Consider the following 20,136-nt stretch of genomic DNA (forward strand, 5'->3'; position numbering starts at 1 on the left):
TACAAGTTATGTTTATTTCAACTGATGATTTTTTTTTTTTTCGTTTTTGAAGGCAGGAATATCCAATGACAAGTTCAAACTGGTAACAGAAACAGAAGCTGCGTTCGTGTACTGTCAGAATCTACCGGAACGAGATAATCAACCAAAATTACAGGACGGAATTGAATGTATGATTGTTGGTCTTGGAGGTACTGTGATTGAAATATAAATGGAACAATACAAAAGTATCTATTTTTCGTGTTTCATGTGATACTCATAATTTCGTCCACTCTGATCTAATAACGTACATTTTAGGCGAATTGTCATCTTCATGAAAATGTACTAGATAAAGAAATGCCCGACACATTGTTCATTTACGTTCTCCTTTCATTTCTGTCATAAGCCTTGACGTGATACTTGATGTTTTTAAAAAGAATGAATTCAAACCGAAAAAATGAAGAAAAATTTGTTTTTTATGTTTAATATATATATATAGTCTTCAATTTTGGGAAATTTATTGTCTGATCTCTCAAGAAATATCCAAACATAATGTATTCGTGTTGTGTTAACTTTCAAGACATCGACCTGATTACAAATCAACAATATTTTCAGACTATATAAAATACTACAAATACATTAACTTTTATATTTAAGATAGGTGAAACATTGTTTCCAAAATAAACCATACATATCATATGGATCATCATGATGCAATGTGAATATATTAATGGTTTCAAGAGCTAAAATAAAATTTTCTCAATTTCTACCAATTTCACGATTGAACAAATCAATACGCAAAAGTCGGAGACACTGTAACGAAGTATGCACAGTGTGTTAGATAATTGTAATTGCACAGTAAGTTATTTCGTTGTCAATTTTATACGGAAAATGTCCAACACTTTGTTTTAATACTTTTTAAAAATGTTGGGACCATAATACAATAACTGAGAAAATAGTAGTTTTTATTTACTGATGATTTTTAAAATTGAAAGTTTCATTTGTTGACTGTTCATACAATGTATCATTTAAATCAAGGAAACTACTAGTTTGCTTGTTCAGAATAGTTTGCCAAAGTAGGATGACATGCATTCCTAAGATGTTAATTTGTATTTATGTGTATTGAAGAATTCCTAAATTTCTTTTGAGACACAATAAGATGTTGAAAGAATTCAGAATCGAATACTAGTCTATCTAAGAGGCTGGGACATGAACCATTGAGATAGGGCTGATTAGTGGTGTTTTTTTTTTTTTCTTCTTCATAAAAATGATGTCTTTTGATCAGTTATAACAAGAATAACACATAAATAGCATTTTTTTTATATTTTGTCAAGTCTGATGGTTTCCATAGCAACAAAAGATATTTTATTTTATACAGTTATAAAAACTAACAATAATAGACTGTTAAAGAAACCCATAGATCGGATGAATTTTCAAATTGAAAAATATATATTTTACAAGGTAAAATGAAACGATCAATTGCATCTTCGAATTTTTACAGGTAAGTTATGAATTGTAGATGCCCGTTCTTTTGATTTGGCTCTCTGCCACATGCTATAAACGAATCGTTAAAAGTTCATATGTACTTTTTCGCCGCGAAAATTTGATAACATTTTTTTCGAGAATGTTGTGGTCAACTCAACTCTTACACTTTTGCGCATATAACATGCAAAATGACCAATTTTGAAGATTTAATTAGTTACGACGTGAAAATGCTGCCATGCAAAGGTTGGACTCGGCTATTGAAAATATCGTCATCGGCCGTCTACAGGCCAGAATGTCCCAAAGTGAAGTAGCACAATTTCGCGACTTTGGAACAGATACCAACAGACTGGCTGTACTAAGGACCGCCCGAGGAGTCGACGACCTCGCCTAACGACTCCTTGACAAGATTGCTACATCCGGGTATTTCATCTACGGAATCGAACCGTTGCCGCAACAGACAATGCAGTTGGAATACGCGGGTAGGTTAATGCGGTTTCCAATCGATTTTTAATGATTGTATCGGAATCTCATCTATTACGTGATTTTCGAAGCTATACAAAATCTGATTGGCTAAATCAGAGGTTTGTAGAATTTGTTATGGAATGGTGATTATTTGGCTACACTGAAGTCAATGATCTATTAACTTGTTGTATTTCGACAACGACAGTTCGATAGTAGGAAAGTCTTCATACATGACCATTGTTCCCATGAACACTTCCAGTTTTGATTTAGAAAATCGCCAAAAAATTAAGATTCGTCAACGTCAATTTTAGCTTGTCAAAGTCATACTCATCATCAACAGCTGTGGAGCACCTTGTCACAGAAGTCGGCCAACGGAAATCACGATGGAGAGATGGACTTTGCATACATTTTGAGGTAAGTATGTTGTAAATTATAACTTTTTACCAATGAGACCTGTTTCTTCTCATTTAATTTGTTGAAAGCGAATCAAAACTTTCATAATTATTCATTTTGTACCGATAAACGGCGGTGTGATACGTCGATTATAAATCAATATATTTAGCTGAATGAATAAGCTAGAGACTAGAGACGTCATGGCATAATGGGACATGACAAACAAAACAAGGACATAGCTCTTTTTCACATACACTTTTGGTCACAATGAGCAGAAACAGTTACTAATGTTCGAATAATTAAGTAAAGGTAAAACGTTTCGGGGAAAAAGTGTTAAAATTATAGATTGATTTTTTTTCTAAAATTTCAAGATACAAATTGTTTATTAATACTAACTAGATCATACCCGCGACATTGCGGGTCCGTGACTGAATAAAAGAACCTACGCCTTATTTTTAGCCTGGATTTTTAGAATTCGTATTGTAATTTGGTAAAGTCACGCTGATTATAAGGTGCACAGTTATTCCCTGTATAATGACGAAGTTCAAGTGTTATTATTACCCGTGTTTATAGCAAATCCTGAATTCACCGTTTGGTGGTGCGCCTGTCAGAGGCGGAACATACAGATTAGGTAACAGGGGTCATGTAATTTTGTTACATATATTATTGGAATCGGTATCGGATTCGACCCGGAACTTGTTAATTATTGTTAATATTAATTATATGGAAAACAAAAGGGCCTGGAATGGTGTAATTTTTAATCTACACCATTGTCCTATATCATTTGTATATAAAGTTAAATTCTGCGGGCAGTACGTCGACTGATCATGCGCGAAAGCGTATAAGACACGGATCTATAACGGTCTCCGAATTTGGATATTTTCTCAAAAGCTGGCGTTTTCTGTGGATAAAAGATTGTTTCAAAGACAAATTTAGGAAGTACAAAATACTACATTTATACGTCATATGACAAATATTTCCGACTTTGTATGGTTTCAGAGGGGTTGCGGCTTAATGAAATCGGTCTCTTCCTTTAGTAGTATAGATAGTAATAACATAACTTATCCCCCCCCCCCCCTTCCCGAAGATGCGGATCCAGGATTCTGAAAAAGGGGGCCCACGGGATAAAATTTGGGATGGTATAGGTAAAATGTCTGAACCATTACTGCAGCTCCATAACTTAGACATAAGGGGCCCCGCTCTAAATCCGCCTCTGCCCCTCCCAACCGCCTATTTTCCATACTCAAATAAATTGCTGGTGTCTAAAAGGGAAAGACATTTTTTTCAAAGTTATATATCAACTTTTTCATTGTGATTTGAGCATGAATTTTCTGAATAACTTTGATTGCTTTTACAAATTGTATTATTTCCATTAGTTCTTGTCTTAGTTTATGAGAAAATGCCAGCCAACACAAAGGCAAAAAAATATATTGGCATTTACAGACAAATGAAATATACTTCATATTTAAGTTTACCAGGGTAGGCAAATATATTTAACCATATTTAAGTTGACTAGGGTAGGCATTTGAGCTACATATATATAAATATAGAATCTATTCAACTTAGTTATATTATCCATTCTATATGTCAACACTCCAAATTGATCACAATATTAATATTATTATGCGCAAATGAAATAAAGACTGTTGATAATTTATGGGATGTGCTGGATAACTATTATAATATAATTAAAATATCAATATTTACATAAAAAGATTAAATACCTGTTTGTTTTTAAAGACAGTATTTCCTTCATTGCCCATGTTTTATATGTTTTTTTTTTATACTATTGATGTGTTAGTAGCTTTCAAAATTAAATAAGTTTTGATTATGAATTTATATTTGTCTTTTGCAGAATGTGTATTATGTATTTCTGCTATTTCCCAGTGACTGGACAAGTAGGAAGTCTACATAATGTAAGCATTTAATGTGATAGTCACATGTAGTGATATCAAAGCTAATTAAAGGTCAATTGCCAATGAATTTAGAATAAACTAATTGTTAAAGAAGTATAAGATTGCAAATATTTTCTTGCAAACATTTCAGTTACTATTGTTTTTACTACTAGGCTCTATTAAGCATGTATAGCTGAATCAAATTTGATCAATTGAAGTTCTCTTTTTGTAAAGATATTTATGTATAATTAGCAATGAAGCTTGGGGATAATTGTAATATATAATATTTTTTTTGCAGGATTAAGATGAATGAGAAGCAATTGCTACCTCAAATACAATGGTAAATTAAATAAAAGGAATGAGATACAAGGACTGCACTTGTTTCTGGTGAAGATCAACAAATAAAATTCAATCAAAGAAATTGTCAAATCAGATTCCTGTACATCAGATATAAGAATAATGTTAATTTTCTGAAAAAAAAATTGTTTTTTCAGAAAATTGTTTACATATAAATATGTGTGAGAAAATGAAGGGCAAAGAAGGCTGTTAACTGTGCTCAATGGAATACAAATTATAAGTTAATCTATATTTCAATCACATTTTTATTAAAAGCAAAAGTGAGAACCTAGGAATTCACTGTATGAAAAATCAGGTTCATCACATAGAAATTTGTTCAAATGGATGAATGAATAGCTGCAATGGTTCTGTATTAGTAATAATGTATAGTTAAACAAAACGAAAACTTTTAAAAAAAGGAAGTTGAAAAATCAGATATCTGTGATATGTGATATTGTGTTTATTTTTGATTACTGAAAAGAGGATGTTTACAGTTTACCCTCTTACATGTGTGTGAAAATTATGATTTCACGAGTCTGATACATGTAGCTGTGCTCCATGGAATACACAAACAAGATGATAAATATTGTTTATAAATATAAATGTGAGGAATAATGAAATATTTTCAAATAAAAATTAGGAAATAGAATCATCAATAGGATCAACCATGCACTAACTTCAATGATTCTGGAACATGTTTTTGTAAAACAACAACTTCTCTGGTGAAGAGTTGTCTCATTGCATGGCAATCATACCTCATCTTCTTATTTTATACATAGAGGAAAAGAAGTCAGTTTTGCTGCATTTAATAGACAATTTCAAAATTTGTAATTGCTATTCAAATAGTGTACTGGAAATAAAACAATCTTTGGATTTAAAGTCACTGTTAAATAAGTAGTTCATAAATCTTAACCATGTTTCTAATCAGTGAATGTTTACTATGACTTGAGTTAAGTAAAACAACTTTGAGATTGTCAGGTTTTTTTTCTATCTGACACGGGTCATACCATATATATATATATACATATATAAAATACACCCCTCCTTTTTCACAAAGTACCAAGCAAGGACCCTTAAGTGTCATTACACAAAGCTCTAGAAAGATGAGAAATATTATTACTTTTCTAATTTCATTCAACATGTGTTCATGCTGATGTCTGCTTATTTCATGTTGTTTAGCCTTAAAACTGAACACTTAATTTATGGTTAAAAATTACAATAAACATAATACATTATTAATAATAAAATATAAATAATCAAAATAGTTGTCCAAGTTCATGATTTTTCAATTTTATAAACAGTCCTTGCAACAGGGATATTAACAGTTTAGTCTGTGAAGAATTCTAGTAACTATATTTTTACACTCAATCTAAAAAAAACTTATGATTCAATCTGTAACACAAAGGTAGAACGCACACAGAATGAACCAATTAGAAATTTGTTTCACAAAACTTACATACAACATGAATCAATAACGTTTCACAATACCTGGATTGTGAAACGTTATTGATTCATGTTGTATGTAAGTTTTGTGAAACAAATTTCTAATTGGTTCATTCTGTGTGCGTTCTACCTTTGTGTTACAGACTGAATCATAATGACAGATTCCTTAAGAAAAAAGATTATAGTTTTCATAACATATGTAGCTCAAAAGTCAGTACTTAATTTGAGTTTAAATTAAGAGTTACAGTTTTTAATTTATTTTAAATTAAATAGACAAACAAAGGATATGGAATATCCATCTACGACACAAAATCAGTATATTCACAGCAAAAAACACACAAAAAGCAAAGGAACAGCACTTGTATAGCAGTTCTTTATCTCAAAGTCACTTTGAGGCCTTCAACACAGAGTAAAACAACCTTTTTTCTTGTTTCTTAAAAATCAAAATTACATATTTGATGCTGCCAGCTGCTGGGAACAGTATATCTATGTATGTTCCTGCTACCAGGAACAAATTCTGTTTTCTATCTTTTTTGATTTGCTTCATTTAAATAAAATGGATCTGTGAATATATTAGAAAAAATAATTCTTTTGAATAATTTTTTTGTTTTTCTTATTCTATTTTCAACATTGCTCTAAACAGCAGAATTAACCTTACTCCAACAATTACTCATTAAATATTCTCAAAGTTATAGTTGTTAATTTGATATGCATGATTTGAAGCTCAGTTCAAAATAGATTTTGTTTACATGTGTCCTACGTCCTGTCAGAAAATACAGAAAAAAATAATTGGTAAAAATAAGTTTATGCCACAAAGTATAAATATGTATGTCTCCTGTCTCATGTTGGAAAGTAATCATAACATAGATTGGTATATTAGTTTAAACCACACATATATATATGTATATATATGAGGGTCTGAACAGGGGGGGGGGGGGGGGGGGTAGTTTCTTCATTTCTGTTAATCCTTGAGGGAATTTTTCTCTATTCTTTATATTTTAGCACCCCATCATTCTCTATTCTTTATTTGTTTGGCTTTTGTTTTTATTCTTAACCATTTAATCTGCAATATTATCATTCTCTATTCTGTAAACTCATCCACACCCTCACTGTCACTCCTTCATTAAACATATGTTATTGTAGTTTGTCTGTATTTCGTTGCCGATAACCGTTTATTGTTAATGTGTAAGTCCTAATAAAGTTATCTTATCTTATCTTATATTTTGTCCCCTGTCACTTAAAAAAATACATATTAAAGTAAAATATTTAACAAGAACTATGTGTATATTAAAGGAAAATATTATGGACTGTAAGTGTGCTTGACACAGAGTGGTAATTGAATGTGTTAGAGTAGCTAGGTGTGAAAATTTAGGGTTGGTTCCTGTAATAAGGGAGACAGGAAATATACCTATATATTTTCATTTGCTTTACTCTGGGACCATCATATTTGGTATATAACTTGATTTAATAGTCCCAGACTTACTGTACGTCATAAGTTATTTCTATGAGATCACCATCTATTTTTTTAATTTTATTTTTATTAAGAATGTCGTGAATGTATTGAGAAAGAAATAAGCATAAAATTGAACATTCTAAGCTGTCATTATATATGTGAGATTGCCAATGAGACCAGCGATCGAATGATGTCACTACAATGAGCAAAACCCAAACATGAAAGGTATCTTTAAAAGGCCCCTCATCTGACAAAATATAAAACACTATTCAAAGAATGTATTGATTGATTGGTGTTTAACACCGCTTTCAGCACTATGTGCTTTTTCATGGTGGTCATGTTTTATTGGTGGAGGAAGCAAAAGTGTCCATAGAGAAAGATCATTTAAAAAAAAATTACCGAGTAGAAAGAATAGGGGGCTCTATACCCCAAGCCGCTGTGTATTGTGTAATCTGATCCATTCTCCGAGTAAAGAAAAACTGTTTGTTTCTTTAATTTTATCAACTCATTATGGATAAGATACATTAACAAGAACATTTAAATAAAGACCACCAACAATTTCCCGTTGTTTGAAATTTGGTTTGTTTTTAAAGAATTACCTCCTTTTGAAAGTCGTTTGGGAGTTTGTAGACAATGTTGGACGCGAAAACTTGTTAAACACGTTGACTTCAATCGAAAAGTGCTAGCGTGTAGAAATGATGATTTTTCAAGTCCTAGGAACGTATAGAAAGCTGAATAACAATATTTTACGAAAACGTCTACTCAGTTCATGGTGTTTATACCGTTTAAGTATCAGACGTTATAATATATGAAGGTCATGGTATGCTGGACGCAGTTCACTTGAAAATCTCGGTTTATTTACTTAATCTTTTTATTCAAAGAGGCGAGTAGAAGTTTTATATTACTATGGTACCTAAGCTGTTCACAGATAACAACACTTAGAAAAAAAAACACTTTCTACACGCTAGCACTTTCGAGTTTTCTGTTTGTACTGATATAAATAGATTTTGAGTGTCACGTGATAACCACATGATACTTTGTAAATGTTATTTTTGAAAACGAAAGTTCAATTGGTCAACATACTAGCAAAACAAAACAATGTAGCAAATTAAACTATAAATGCGTCAAAAAATTCTTTTTATTAAAAGTTGATATTTGAGTATTATTTTCTCATTAGTTTGAGAATACAGCATTAACCTACCCGCGTACCAGGCAATCGACTGCAACAATATGGCATTAAACCCAGGAAGCCGTATTTTGACCTCGTTTTGAGGCCGTTACACAGACGAAATAGAGTCCGATGGTGCAACAGATTGAGGGACTGGACATTCCGCAACTGGCGCAGAATCTGGTTTAGTGATGAGTCCCGTTTTATGCTTCAGAAACGTGATGAAAGTACTCGTGTCTTTCGGAGCATGAATGAACGTTTTCCTTCCTTAAGTTTCATGATATGGATTGATTTTTCTAATGACCGTAAAACGGAATTGGTACATGTTCCGGGTAATTTAACGGCTCAAAGGTACAGAGACGAAATTCACCAACTTCACCTTATGCATGTTATTGACCGACAGTGGGAGTACTTCTAGTAGGACAATGCTAGGCCTCACACAACGCGTTTAACAATGGACTACCTTAAGCTAGCGCTTCATTTGCCTTTCAAATTTACTGGACTTGAATCCTATTGAGCATCTATGGGACCAACTAAATAAACGTGAGCGCTAGCGTCAACCCCCGCCTTAGGCCCTTGATCATCTCCGACAAATGTTGCAACAGGAATGGCGAGCAATTCCACGCAATAACACTAGAACATTGATAGCATCCATGCCGAGGAGATGCGTAGCAGTCGTAGCAGCGAGAGGTGATAATACACGGTACTAACTTTAATGGCACCGGAAGTATTTAAATTGACTTTTATTCCTCAATCTCGAAGGAATTATCTGTCCTCTTCTCAATCAAACATGTTTTGAGTGAATATCTTTATTAGTAATTGTAAAATTTTCATTCAAAAGACATGTATTAAAATTTTTAAAAATCCATTATGATATTCTTTTTTTGCAGAGTATATGAACACAAATATGCCAACTGCTCACTTTTGAAAAGAATAAAAAGATTAAGCATATGGTATTCTTTAAGTTTTATTATCTAAATTACTTCCTTTCTAAAAAATTTCGGTATCATTCTTTATAAAAAAAATTACTATTTGAGTTATCTCCCCTTGAATTGCTAGTTGAGAATTTATTGATTGATAAATCAGTCAAGATTATGCAATAGATCACTTGTGTTTCTGTATTCCAATAAACAGTCTTACCAGTTAATTTCCAATCTGTCTCAAAATTTGCAGATTTAAGCAAAGAACTAGACCTATTGTGAACTGCTATTTAACAATCCAAGATGGCGGTATACAATTAATCTACCTTACATGAAGTTAAAAGTGTTATTTCGGTTTTTGCAAAACACAGCAAAACAAGATTATGTGTATTTACACAAATCATTACAACTTTAATGTTTATATGATGGTAAATTAAATTGTATTGACAATTAAGAATTATTCTCTATTTTTTGTGCTTTTTTTACATTTCTTGGTCGGTGTGAGAAAAATATTTCTCATCACTAGTGAAATATCTGTTCTCGGCAAATGATTGGTCGAAATTTAATTATGACGTCAAATTTTCTTGGGTTCTACTCAATTTCCTTATTTTGACGTCATAAAAAAGGTGACCATGACTGATAACGTCACATATAAAGAACTTTCTGCAAATCTTTGAAAAAGGAAGGATAAAAATCATTAGAGAAACATATTCCACCACTATAACTCGTGTATTACGATATTTCAACACTCTCAACAGTTAAATTTTAATTATTTAAAAACCTCGGCAAGCCTCGCGCTTTAAATATAAAAATTTAACTGTCTCGAGTGGAGAAATATCGTTACACACTTGTCATTCTTGTTGCAGTGTTTGAATCTATATTTACATAGCTAGACAACAGGTTTGATTAGAGTGGTGATCTAATAATTACAGATAGATACCAACACCCACAGCAATCCGGACACTAAAACGTCTATTTGTTTCAAAAGTAAAAACGACAAATACTGAATGTGTAAGTAGCAAAAAAAGAATCATAATAAACTTCATTCAATTCAAAAGCTGTTTACTGATTATCATCCTCAATCTAAACTTGAACTTAATTTTGTCATTAAAAAAATCATATCAAAATTGGAAGCTGTTATTTTAAATGGTTTTTTAGAAATGCAAAACTTTGGCAGTCGTGCTCCTGAACGAATCACATCCAATACAAACATATTGTTCTGTTGGAAAGACTCAATATAATAGAATTTTTGTAATAATCAAGCTACTCGAGGACAGAAATAGAGAAAATAAATTTCAAACACCTGTATTATATTTATCTTCTGGAAACCAAAACAAAAGTGTTACACATGTGAAGCAGGATCTGCTTCCCCTTCCACAACACCTGAGACCATCCCCAGTTCTTTATAGGGTTCATATTGCTCAGTCTTTTAGCTTTTAATGTTGTGATTTGAATATTGTTGTATGTCTTTTGGTCTTTTTCCTTTTTTTTTTCTTGGCATGGCGGTGTAAGTTTATTTTTGGTAATGAGTGTGAATATCCCTTTGGTATTTTTCATCTCTCTTTTACAGATGGACTAACTTAACTAGATGGTACAGGTAAATTATTTTGGACGTCGAATTATATGCCTTCGACATTCAGATGTTTTACTGAATACGTAATTTAAAAAAAATGTCAGATTTTCTTTTTGTCGTGGATTTCTCTTGACTACCTCGTCTAATAGAGTATTTAAATTTCTGTCATTAGTTGTCTTTACCTTTAAAAAAGGCATAATTTTAATGACAATGACAATCTAAAATACTTCTAATTTACAAGCCTCCAAGGCCTTGCTCATTTATTTAAAATCAGTGCGCAATAGATTTCTGTGTTTATTTGTTTAGCCAAAAGGTTGAACTGTTTTGAAAAATTATTAGCAAACAAATTTATTTTGGTTGATGCATGTTTTGGCCTCCCAAAACATGAGAATTTAAAAAGTGTTAAAACTACTTGTATAAGTATAAATTTTTCGATAAGATTAGGGAGAATTCATTCAAACCTTGAAAATAAAATAAAAATCGTCAAAATTTGTTCGAACATGTACAAGTGAATAGTACTTACATCATGTACATAAACATGACCTATATTTACCCTGTAAGGTTGTGATAATAAAATTGAGAATGGAAATGGGGAATGTGTCAAAGAGACAACAACCCGACCAAAGGAGAGAAAACAGCTGAAGGCCACCATGAATGATCATAAGACAAATTTACCAATTAATTATTCATAACAAAAGTTGTTTAGTTATTTCCTGACCAACACTTGTAACTCTTCAAATGTATCTGCAGCCGTTCCTCATAAGAATTGCATGCTGATATTCTCCTCTTTAAAACAAGTCTACTAAAATACAAGGAAATCTGAGTAGCAGACAACAAAACATCTTTGGAAAATATCCTTTTTCCCAGGCTGTTTTAAGCGCTTCTCATTTCGTAATACACTTCTTCTAACTATAGTTCGTACTTGTGTCCTGTTCTTTCTCCCTTTGAAAATTTCTCCGTTTGGAAGACAATTTGAGTAGAGGTTTTTTTTTTTTTATTTCGTCTTTGTTTCAGACCCCAATCTATACATAGTTTGCAGGAATTCTCATTTCCTGCAGTATCATGGCAACAGCTAGGTACATATTTGTATTAAAGCATTTTCAGGGAAGAATTAATATTGTTCAAATGTTAAAGAGTGTTTCTTAAGACTGCGTAAGATGTTCTACCTTTTTGGAGCATTATTAAAGACATGGATGATTGAGTTTATTGCAACGTCATTGGAATAGGAAGTGTCGTATGTATACACTAACATGCCAATGAAGATCGCGCTTGCTAAACCATTTGGACTGTGCTTCTCTATAGAGCATGGGAAGACACTGCATTTCCCAGTCCCTTTCTATCAAAACTTCGTCTTCAGATAAATTGGATATAGTTTCACTTCTTGCTCTGTCATGATTGTTAGATCTCAGGTGGTGTTTCTTCCATTCTTATCAGAAGAATGTTCAAGTGTCAGTGTAGAAGTTCAAAACTATTGAACTTCTGGTCATAATAAACTGAAGTTAGTGTGTTTAGCCCTTGATCTAGCATGAATTCATCCTAAACGAGGTCTAGAGGCCATCTAAAACCTGCAGTGATGTGTGGGTATTTTGCATGTCTTACCATGACTTTCAGATATAGAATTACAGCGTAATTGTATGCTCATTTTAAGTAATCCTTGTATTCAGAAGGAAAATAGTGTCATAGCCATTTATACTTTTTTTATTTAAATATGCAGTGTATTCAAATGACTATATTGACAAAATATAATTAAAGAATAAGGAATGGTGCAAAACCTCAGAAAGAGTACAATAGGAGGGAGTTTCTGCTTGTTCAACCATGTATATGGTTCATCTTCTTGGTCAACTGACTCATATCATACTTCTTCTGATGATTTCTCTATTGTTACAAGAGTGTCTGTTGAGTCATTCTCATTCATTTGAAATGTGCAACTGAAAATAACAAAAAGATTCATATCGTAAACAAATCTATATTTTTGTCTCACCTTTGAAGAAGGTCTGCTAGGGGAGACACAGCGATCCAACTTTTTGTAACATCAGTTTACATAAGAAGAGTTGTTTATAAGAGTTGTTGACCTACAATGTTAAAAATTGATGAGAGAAAAACTCCTAAATTAATTTTAATCGAAAAACACACTAGTTGTGCATCATGTCTTTATATGATAAATATTTCGTGGAAGTGCATAACATTGGTATTTAATCTAAAGCCATTCACTGGTTCATAATGAAACAATGAACATTATGTAATGATATGTTTATGGACCTACAATAAAATAGCTACGAAGAACTGTTGAAGTATATAACATATGTGTCCCCTTTTTGCATTTCTTAGTCACACAAATCTAGTTAAAAAAGACAAACTATTTATGGCCCTGATAAATTTTCCATCATAAAGTACATAAATTCGACCTTGATGTACAAGATCCAGGTTGTATAAAGGTCGTCATGATACGTGATACATCAACTCATGATGATATATCCAAATATCAGATATCTAAGATCCAGCCCATCAAACCAAAAGAATGTATTTCATTCTTGAGGCCAATGTTAACGGTCATATGAAGTTCATAATAGTGAATGACATATCTACTCATGCTAAAATATACCCACATATCAACTATCTAACCCGAAAGAAACAAAGGTAATATTTTTACCCTGAAGTCAAAGGTGTGGGTCAAATGAAGGTCATTATGGTTTGTGACACATCGTTATATGGTTATACACCCACACATCAATTATCTTAAGGTCCAGCTTAAAAGGCAAAAACAAAACATGATCCACACAAAGATTGTAAGTGGAAACAGAAACAAAAGATAGACATAATATTCAGTAAAATACATTGCATTCTAATTTGAGGTATTGCTTCCGAAAGGTTAAGGAATTCTGGATAAATGTTTGCCATAGTGCTCCCTTCTCCAGTTTTCCAAGTAACTCGGCAACTTTTTCAGATCTTCAAATACTTTGGCTTCAACAGCAGCCTTATTTTCAAGCCCCTAAAGGCACTTTCTAGTGTTTGGTTCAACTGCCTCCAATATTCTCAAATAAGATCTTGAACTAGACGTGGTATCAAAATGTGTCTGTGTCTAAACTAACTAACGACATTTTTACCACGTCTTACATTGTGATTTACCATCTACGTCGTCTGGTCACCCAAGCACCGAACGTGACCTATTCCCGAATATGACTGTTTTGCCGAGTGTCAATTCACATTGCTATTAGACGTGTCTCGGTATTTATACATCCAACATTCAGGTATTTAGTTATGATGTTTCGTTTGTAAGTCTTGTTGGATATTGTGTTATGTCTTATTGTTTGTGGTTTTAATTCTATTTTTTATGTTCTATATGTATGTAAAAGTTAAGATGATTAATCAGCTAGTTCATTTATATAATTTTTAGTTTAAAGCAACTATATTCACAGGATGTATTTGTTTTTACATTGGTACGACCAAAAATCACCTTTAAATTGTAGCCAACAAAAGACACAAATCAATAATAAAATTTAACAAGATTTATTATACACAAGTTTACAAGAAGTATTACACAAAAAGAAATGTCAACTTAACTGTCAAATATAAGTCCGCTCCTTTGTCTTTTCTTTATCTGGAATCCTTCTCGTAACTGTACGGAAATCCAAACAGAATATTACGTCCAATAAAACACAATCTGGTATGATGTTGTTCGTAAATAAAAGTGTCAATCCAACTGAGAGAATTTCTGAGAATATTAATGTCTAATCTGAAAGTTTAACTTTAGTGTCTGTATATATATAGTTGTCATGGAAATCTCAAGAACAGTATAGAAGAGAAACTCATAGAAAACTATAGAACGGAAAATTCTAGAATATTATAGAAGTTTGAATTACACATCGTAGATTATGATCCTTCCAGAATTATTATTTAAGTCAATATAGAAAGTTCTAATCATTCCATCACTATTTATGATTGTTCCAGTGATTTCTAAACTGAAGTTATTTTGTAAATAACTATAAGGCCACACAAAACAAAGTAGGCCAAGATAAATAAATATAATAATTACAATATCATTACAACATAGTTTTGATTTAGAAGAAAAACCGACATGGTTAGAAAATACAAATAATTACACCATTACTAACACAATTCTATATATATACTAATATTCTTGTAATGGTTAGAAAATACATTAAATAACACCATTACAAACTTAATTCAAATTTCGGAAAGCTACGGTATGTTTTACACTGGTAGATAAGCTGAGGTGGCAATAGAGAAACATTCATTGATGTGGCTAGAAGTAGTGTGATTTGACGTTTGTCATCAATACCGATGATTGGAACTTGTTGTGAGCTCTGTTGTTCCATTGTTCAGTTGCCGCCTGGTATCAGCTGACACCCGGTCTGGCCCCAGCTAATTACAAGAGAGTCTGGAATGCTGTGATGCTTGACGACTGTGCTGACTTTTTTTATGTACTCTTGCTTGGTGTCATCAAAATCAGCTAGTAGATGTTAATACCCTTGGTACCCTTGCGCTAAACGAAGCCCATGCGGCGGATAACGGAAATAACGTAGGTCTTTGTGATGTTGATATGTCCACCATACTTTTGCAGCTTGTGTCTGGCGAACTTTGTGACAATGGCCTCAGCTGTTGCCATAACGATGCGTGAGTTGATGACTCCACCATTCTTACGAACGTTGAGGATCCATTGTTGTACGTCAAAACATTTTCGGTGAATTTCTATCTTTTGTTTAATTATTCTTTACGAATCTGAAACATTTTTTTTTTTTTAAACAGCGAACCACGTGTATCACCTGTTTGTCCTACATTTATTAGTTTTTCGCATTTTGTACAGTTAATTGCATATACTACGCCCACGGTTTTACAGTTTATTTGTCCCTGAATGGTATATTCTTTTCCGGTGTTATCACAAAATACCTTGGTCTCATTTATGTGTGAGCATAATGCACATGTTTTCCTGCATGGTCCACAGCGATTAGTTTGTTTATAAAATAATAAATTGTGCTTCTTGTGCAGTAAGATGTCTTTTAAGTTGTTTTCGCGTTTGACTGCTACTATAGGCGGATCGGGGAATATTTTTTTTAGTCTGTTAGATTGATGGAGAATTTTAAATTATTTTCCTAGAGTTGAATGTATATTTGGAAGCTCTTTGGAATACGTGATTACCAAAGGTACTCTGTTGTTTTCTTTTTTTGGTTTGTACTGTAATAGATCGTCTCGGTTTAAAATGTCGACTTTTTAATTGATCTTCAGTTTATGAATTGTTATATTCCCGTTTTTTAGGTGCGTTTTTATTTCTTCTCTTCTTATTTGGTAATTTTCTTCTGTTGATCAAATTCTTTTTACACGAATACCGAGTTCATAAGGTATGGCATTTTTGACAGAATTTGGATGGCTTGACGAAGCATGTAGGTACTGGTGTTTATCTATTGATTTTCTATAAAGATCTGTTTTTAGTTCTCCGTTTTCTATTTTTACAAATACATCAAGAAATTAATTTTTTTCAGTTGAGTAACGCATTTCTGTTTGAATTCGCGGAAGTATACTATTTGCCAATTCGTGAATTTTTTTTTTAATTCATCTAAACCGTGTTCTCATATTCCCCATATGTCATCAACATATCTCCAATATGAATATGGCTGTAAATGACTGTTTTGAAATAAATTTTCTTCCCATTGTCCGAGGTAGGTACAAGCATAATTCATGCCTAGATGGGAACCAATAGCTGTTCCTTCGGTCTGTAGAAAGTGATTTCCGTTAAAGCTAAAATTATTATTTTCAATGACTAGGTCAATCATTTTAAGAACATCGTCACTTGGGATTGATATACCAGATCGATTTTCTAATGCTGTTTAACATGCTTCTCGTGCTTCTTTTCGTGGTACACTTGGATACAATTTAGTTACATCTAAACAAGACATTATTGCGTTCTCTGGTAATGGCTGTTGAATTCCATTTAACTTGTTTAGAAAATCTGTTTTGTCTTTAATATAGATGGGTAAGTTTCGAACATTTTCCGAAAGCTTATTTTCCACTATTTCCGCGATCTTTTCTGTCGGATGGTTCCGTCCATTGGTAAATGTTCTTACAGGATGATTTTTTTTTTTTGTGCAATTTTGGATTTGCATGTACTTTTCCAGGACATGTTTCTTTTTTGGTGTGGACCATGCTGGAAAAATTGTGCATTATGCTCACACATTAATGAGACCAAGACATTTTGTATTAACACCGGAAAAGAATATACCATTCAGGGACAAATAAACTGTAAAACAGTGGGCGTAGTATATGCAATTAACTGTACAAAATGTGAAAAACTTATATATGTTGGACAAACAGGTGATACACTATATCAACTGATGTTATTAAACTTTTCAAAAATTAGAACACACAAAACAGACGATCCAGTAGCAAACCACTTCATTCAACATAATCGTTCGATGAAAAATTTAAAAGTCACCGCAATAGAAAGGATTTATGGAACAAAAATTTACAGAAAAACTAAAGAAGCCTTTTGGATAAAAAAATTAAAAACTTTAGAGCCTGATCGACTCCACACAATGTATGCACGATAGTGAAAATATTCATAGAGAAAAAACACGGCAAATGAACGTCATAGTAGTAATTATAACGTAATGTATCCAAGCGAATTGTTGTTTCATTGTTGTTACTTATTCCAATGAAGAAGGCCATAATGGCCGAAACGTATGGAAAATTGTGTTATAGTTTTAATTATATATATATATGTATTTGATGTCACGTGTCGTTTGGGTTTCTGTCTTGTAAGATAAGCCATAACTAAAATTTCTATTTATATGACAAGGAATTTTCAGGTGGAATACCTATTCTTACTTCAGTGCAGCTCAACTGTGAAGCTTGTTATAGTGATACAATTTTTATATTTAAATATACCTGTGTACATTGTTTTATTTAACACCAATTTGACCTAGTTAAGAGTTGCTTTTTTGACACTCTTCCTACATCTTTTTTATTACTACCTGTAACGTCTATGTTATTTAGGCACATACGTTTCAATATTGTGTTTATATAGTGTCATGGATTAAATTTATTCGTTTCAGTGTATGTTTGTTTTTATTTAAATGTCTTTTTGATCAAGTTAAGTCATTTAAATTGATATTGTATGGTGTGTCTTTTTATGTTTTAATGTTACACTATTTTTTCAGTTTAGGGTGAAGGTTGGCGCTGTTAAAACTTTTAAACCCGCTGCATTTTTTATGCACTTGTCTTAAGTCAGGAGCCTGTTGTTCAGTGGTTGTGGTTTGTTGGTGTGGTTCTTATGTGCTTCTGGTATTTTTACATAGATAAGACCGTTGGTTTTCCTGTTTGAATTGTTTTACACTAGTCATTCTTGGGACCTTTATAGCTTGCTGTTCGGTGTTGGCCAAAGCTCCGTGTGAAAGGCCGGACTTTGACCTATAATTGTTAACCTTTTTTATTGACAGTTGTCTCATTGGCACTCATACCACATCTTCTTATTTATATAGTTCAAATAGCAACACCATTACTTTGGAACTGACATGATTTATAACAAACCTTTTCTAGAATTGTCCATTTATAAATTTTAAAATTATTTAGAAACTAAGGTTTCTACTCCCTAAGGCAAAATTGACCTTAGATGAATTTTGCTTTTTGTAGGTCCTTTTTGGTCGTATAGCTCTTCAACTGTTTCGGTCCTATATATCCTTAGCTTTCAAATATTTGGCATGCAGCCTTCCTGATGAAGGTAGATCTAGAAAAGCGTTTAGGCCGCATAAAATTTAGAACGTGTTGTTTTCATCTTTTAAATTAAATAAAACTAAATAAACATTTAGCAAGCGCTTTATTTGTTATATCTGTAGGACCGATCTAGGCCAAAACAAAATAAAATTGATGTTAATCTAAAACAAACAATCCGTTTATTCAAAATGGCATAATCATTTAAAACTTTCTTTGTGTAACCGTGAAAAATAAAGGGTGTCTGAAAAAAATGTTCCATTATAAATCAGAATTTGGAATCAACTATTACGGCAAATATTAATTCATGCAGTTTTAAAGTTTTAAAATTTGTATACAAAATACGTTTTTAATTTTTGTTTTGGTGGTTAATACAGATTTTTTTTATCACTTAGAGTTAGATTGCATAACAGTTTTGAAGAAAAGTACAGACCAACTGATGGAAAAATATCAAACATCAGGAATCGATTGTCGGAGCTCTTCAGTAAATGAATGTTTCGTTGAATTGTTAGATGAAATTTTAGGTAGATCAATGATGAAATCATTCAGCGAACAAAATCAATATGAATATTATGAATTTGAGAAAGAATTTGAAGGCATCAAACATAGAATTAGCGGAGAAACAACCGGTAAAGCCACTTTGAAATTTCCAATTTCCCTGGATGAGTTTTTAGTAGGAAGTAAAGAACGTAATTTCAGCTCCTTAGTTGATTCTTCAAAATATAGCAGCAACATATCTGTAGTTCGAGATAAACTGCGCATTAACTATGACATATTACGAAATTTATTCAACCCAACTATTGAAAAAATCATATCTGTTATAAGGAAAGTTTTAACAGATTATAAACAGGAACATAATGTCACGGATATCGTCATGGTAGGTGAATTAGCAGACTGCCCTTTACTTCAAGATGATGTGAGAAAATGTTTTCCTGAAAAACGCATCATCATTCCGGACGATGTCGAAATGGCAGTTATAAAAGGAGCAGTGATATGTGGACATCAGCCTTGTCAATACATAAGAATGTCGCAATCTGAGGTAAGAATAGCATTTTGTTTGTGTGTAAGTGTTTGGTGTTCTTTTAAAGCAATCATCGCTCATATGAAGAAAAAAAACATAATACAAATTATCGACCTACATATATATTTATTAGACACAGTTCAAGACAAATAAATTGAAATATGGTTTGCTCAGTCTTTAGTTTTCTATGTTGTGTTATAATACTGTTGTTTTTCTTTCATGTGTCTTTTGGTCGTTTTTTTTTTTTGCCAAGATATTGTCAGTTTTTTTCGACTTATGATTTTGAATA

At 32.3% G+C, this 20,136-nt stretch overlaps 2 protein-coding genes across 2 annotated transcripts in view; both read left to right on the forward strand.

Annotated features, from left to right (window-relative positions):
- The window catches only part of LOC127718484 (uncharacterized), a 198,120-nt gene that overhangs the window by 82,100 nt on the left and 95,884 nt on the right, over nucleotides 1-20,136 (forward strand). The gene's annotated exons all lie outside the window — the stretch shown is intronic.
- Nucleotides 19,229-20,136, forward strand: part of LOC127718483 (uncharacterized) — a 46,256-nt gene continuing 45,348 nt past the window's right edge. The window contains exon 1 of the mRNA XM_052224526.1: nucleotides 19,229-19,865. Within this exon, the coding sequence (XP_052080486.1) occupies nucleotides 19,266-19,865 (600 nt within the window). The 5' untranslated portion in view covers nucleotides 19,229-19,265. The remainder of the gene's footprint in view (nucleotides 19,866-20,136) is intronic.

Source organism: Mytilus californianus, unplaced genomic scaffold (assembly GCF_021869535.1).
Source record: "Mytilus californianus isolate M0D057914Y unplaced genomic scaffold, xbMytCali1.0.p SCAF_10, whole genome shotgun sequence".
NCBI classification, from domain to species: Eukaryota; Metazoa; Mollusca; class Bivalvia; order Mytilida; family Mytilidae; genus Mytilus; species Mytilus californianus.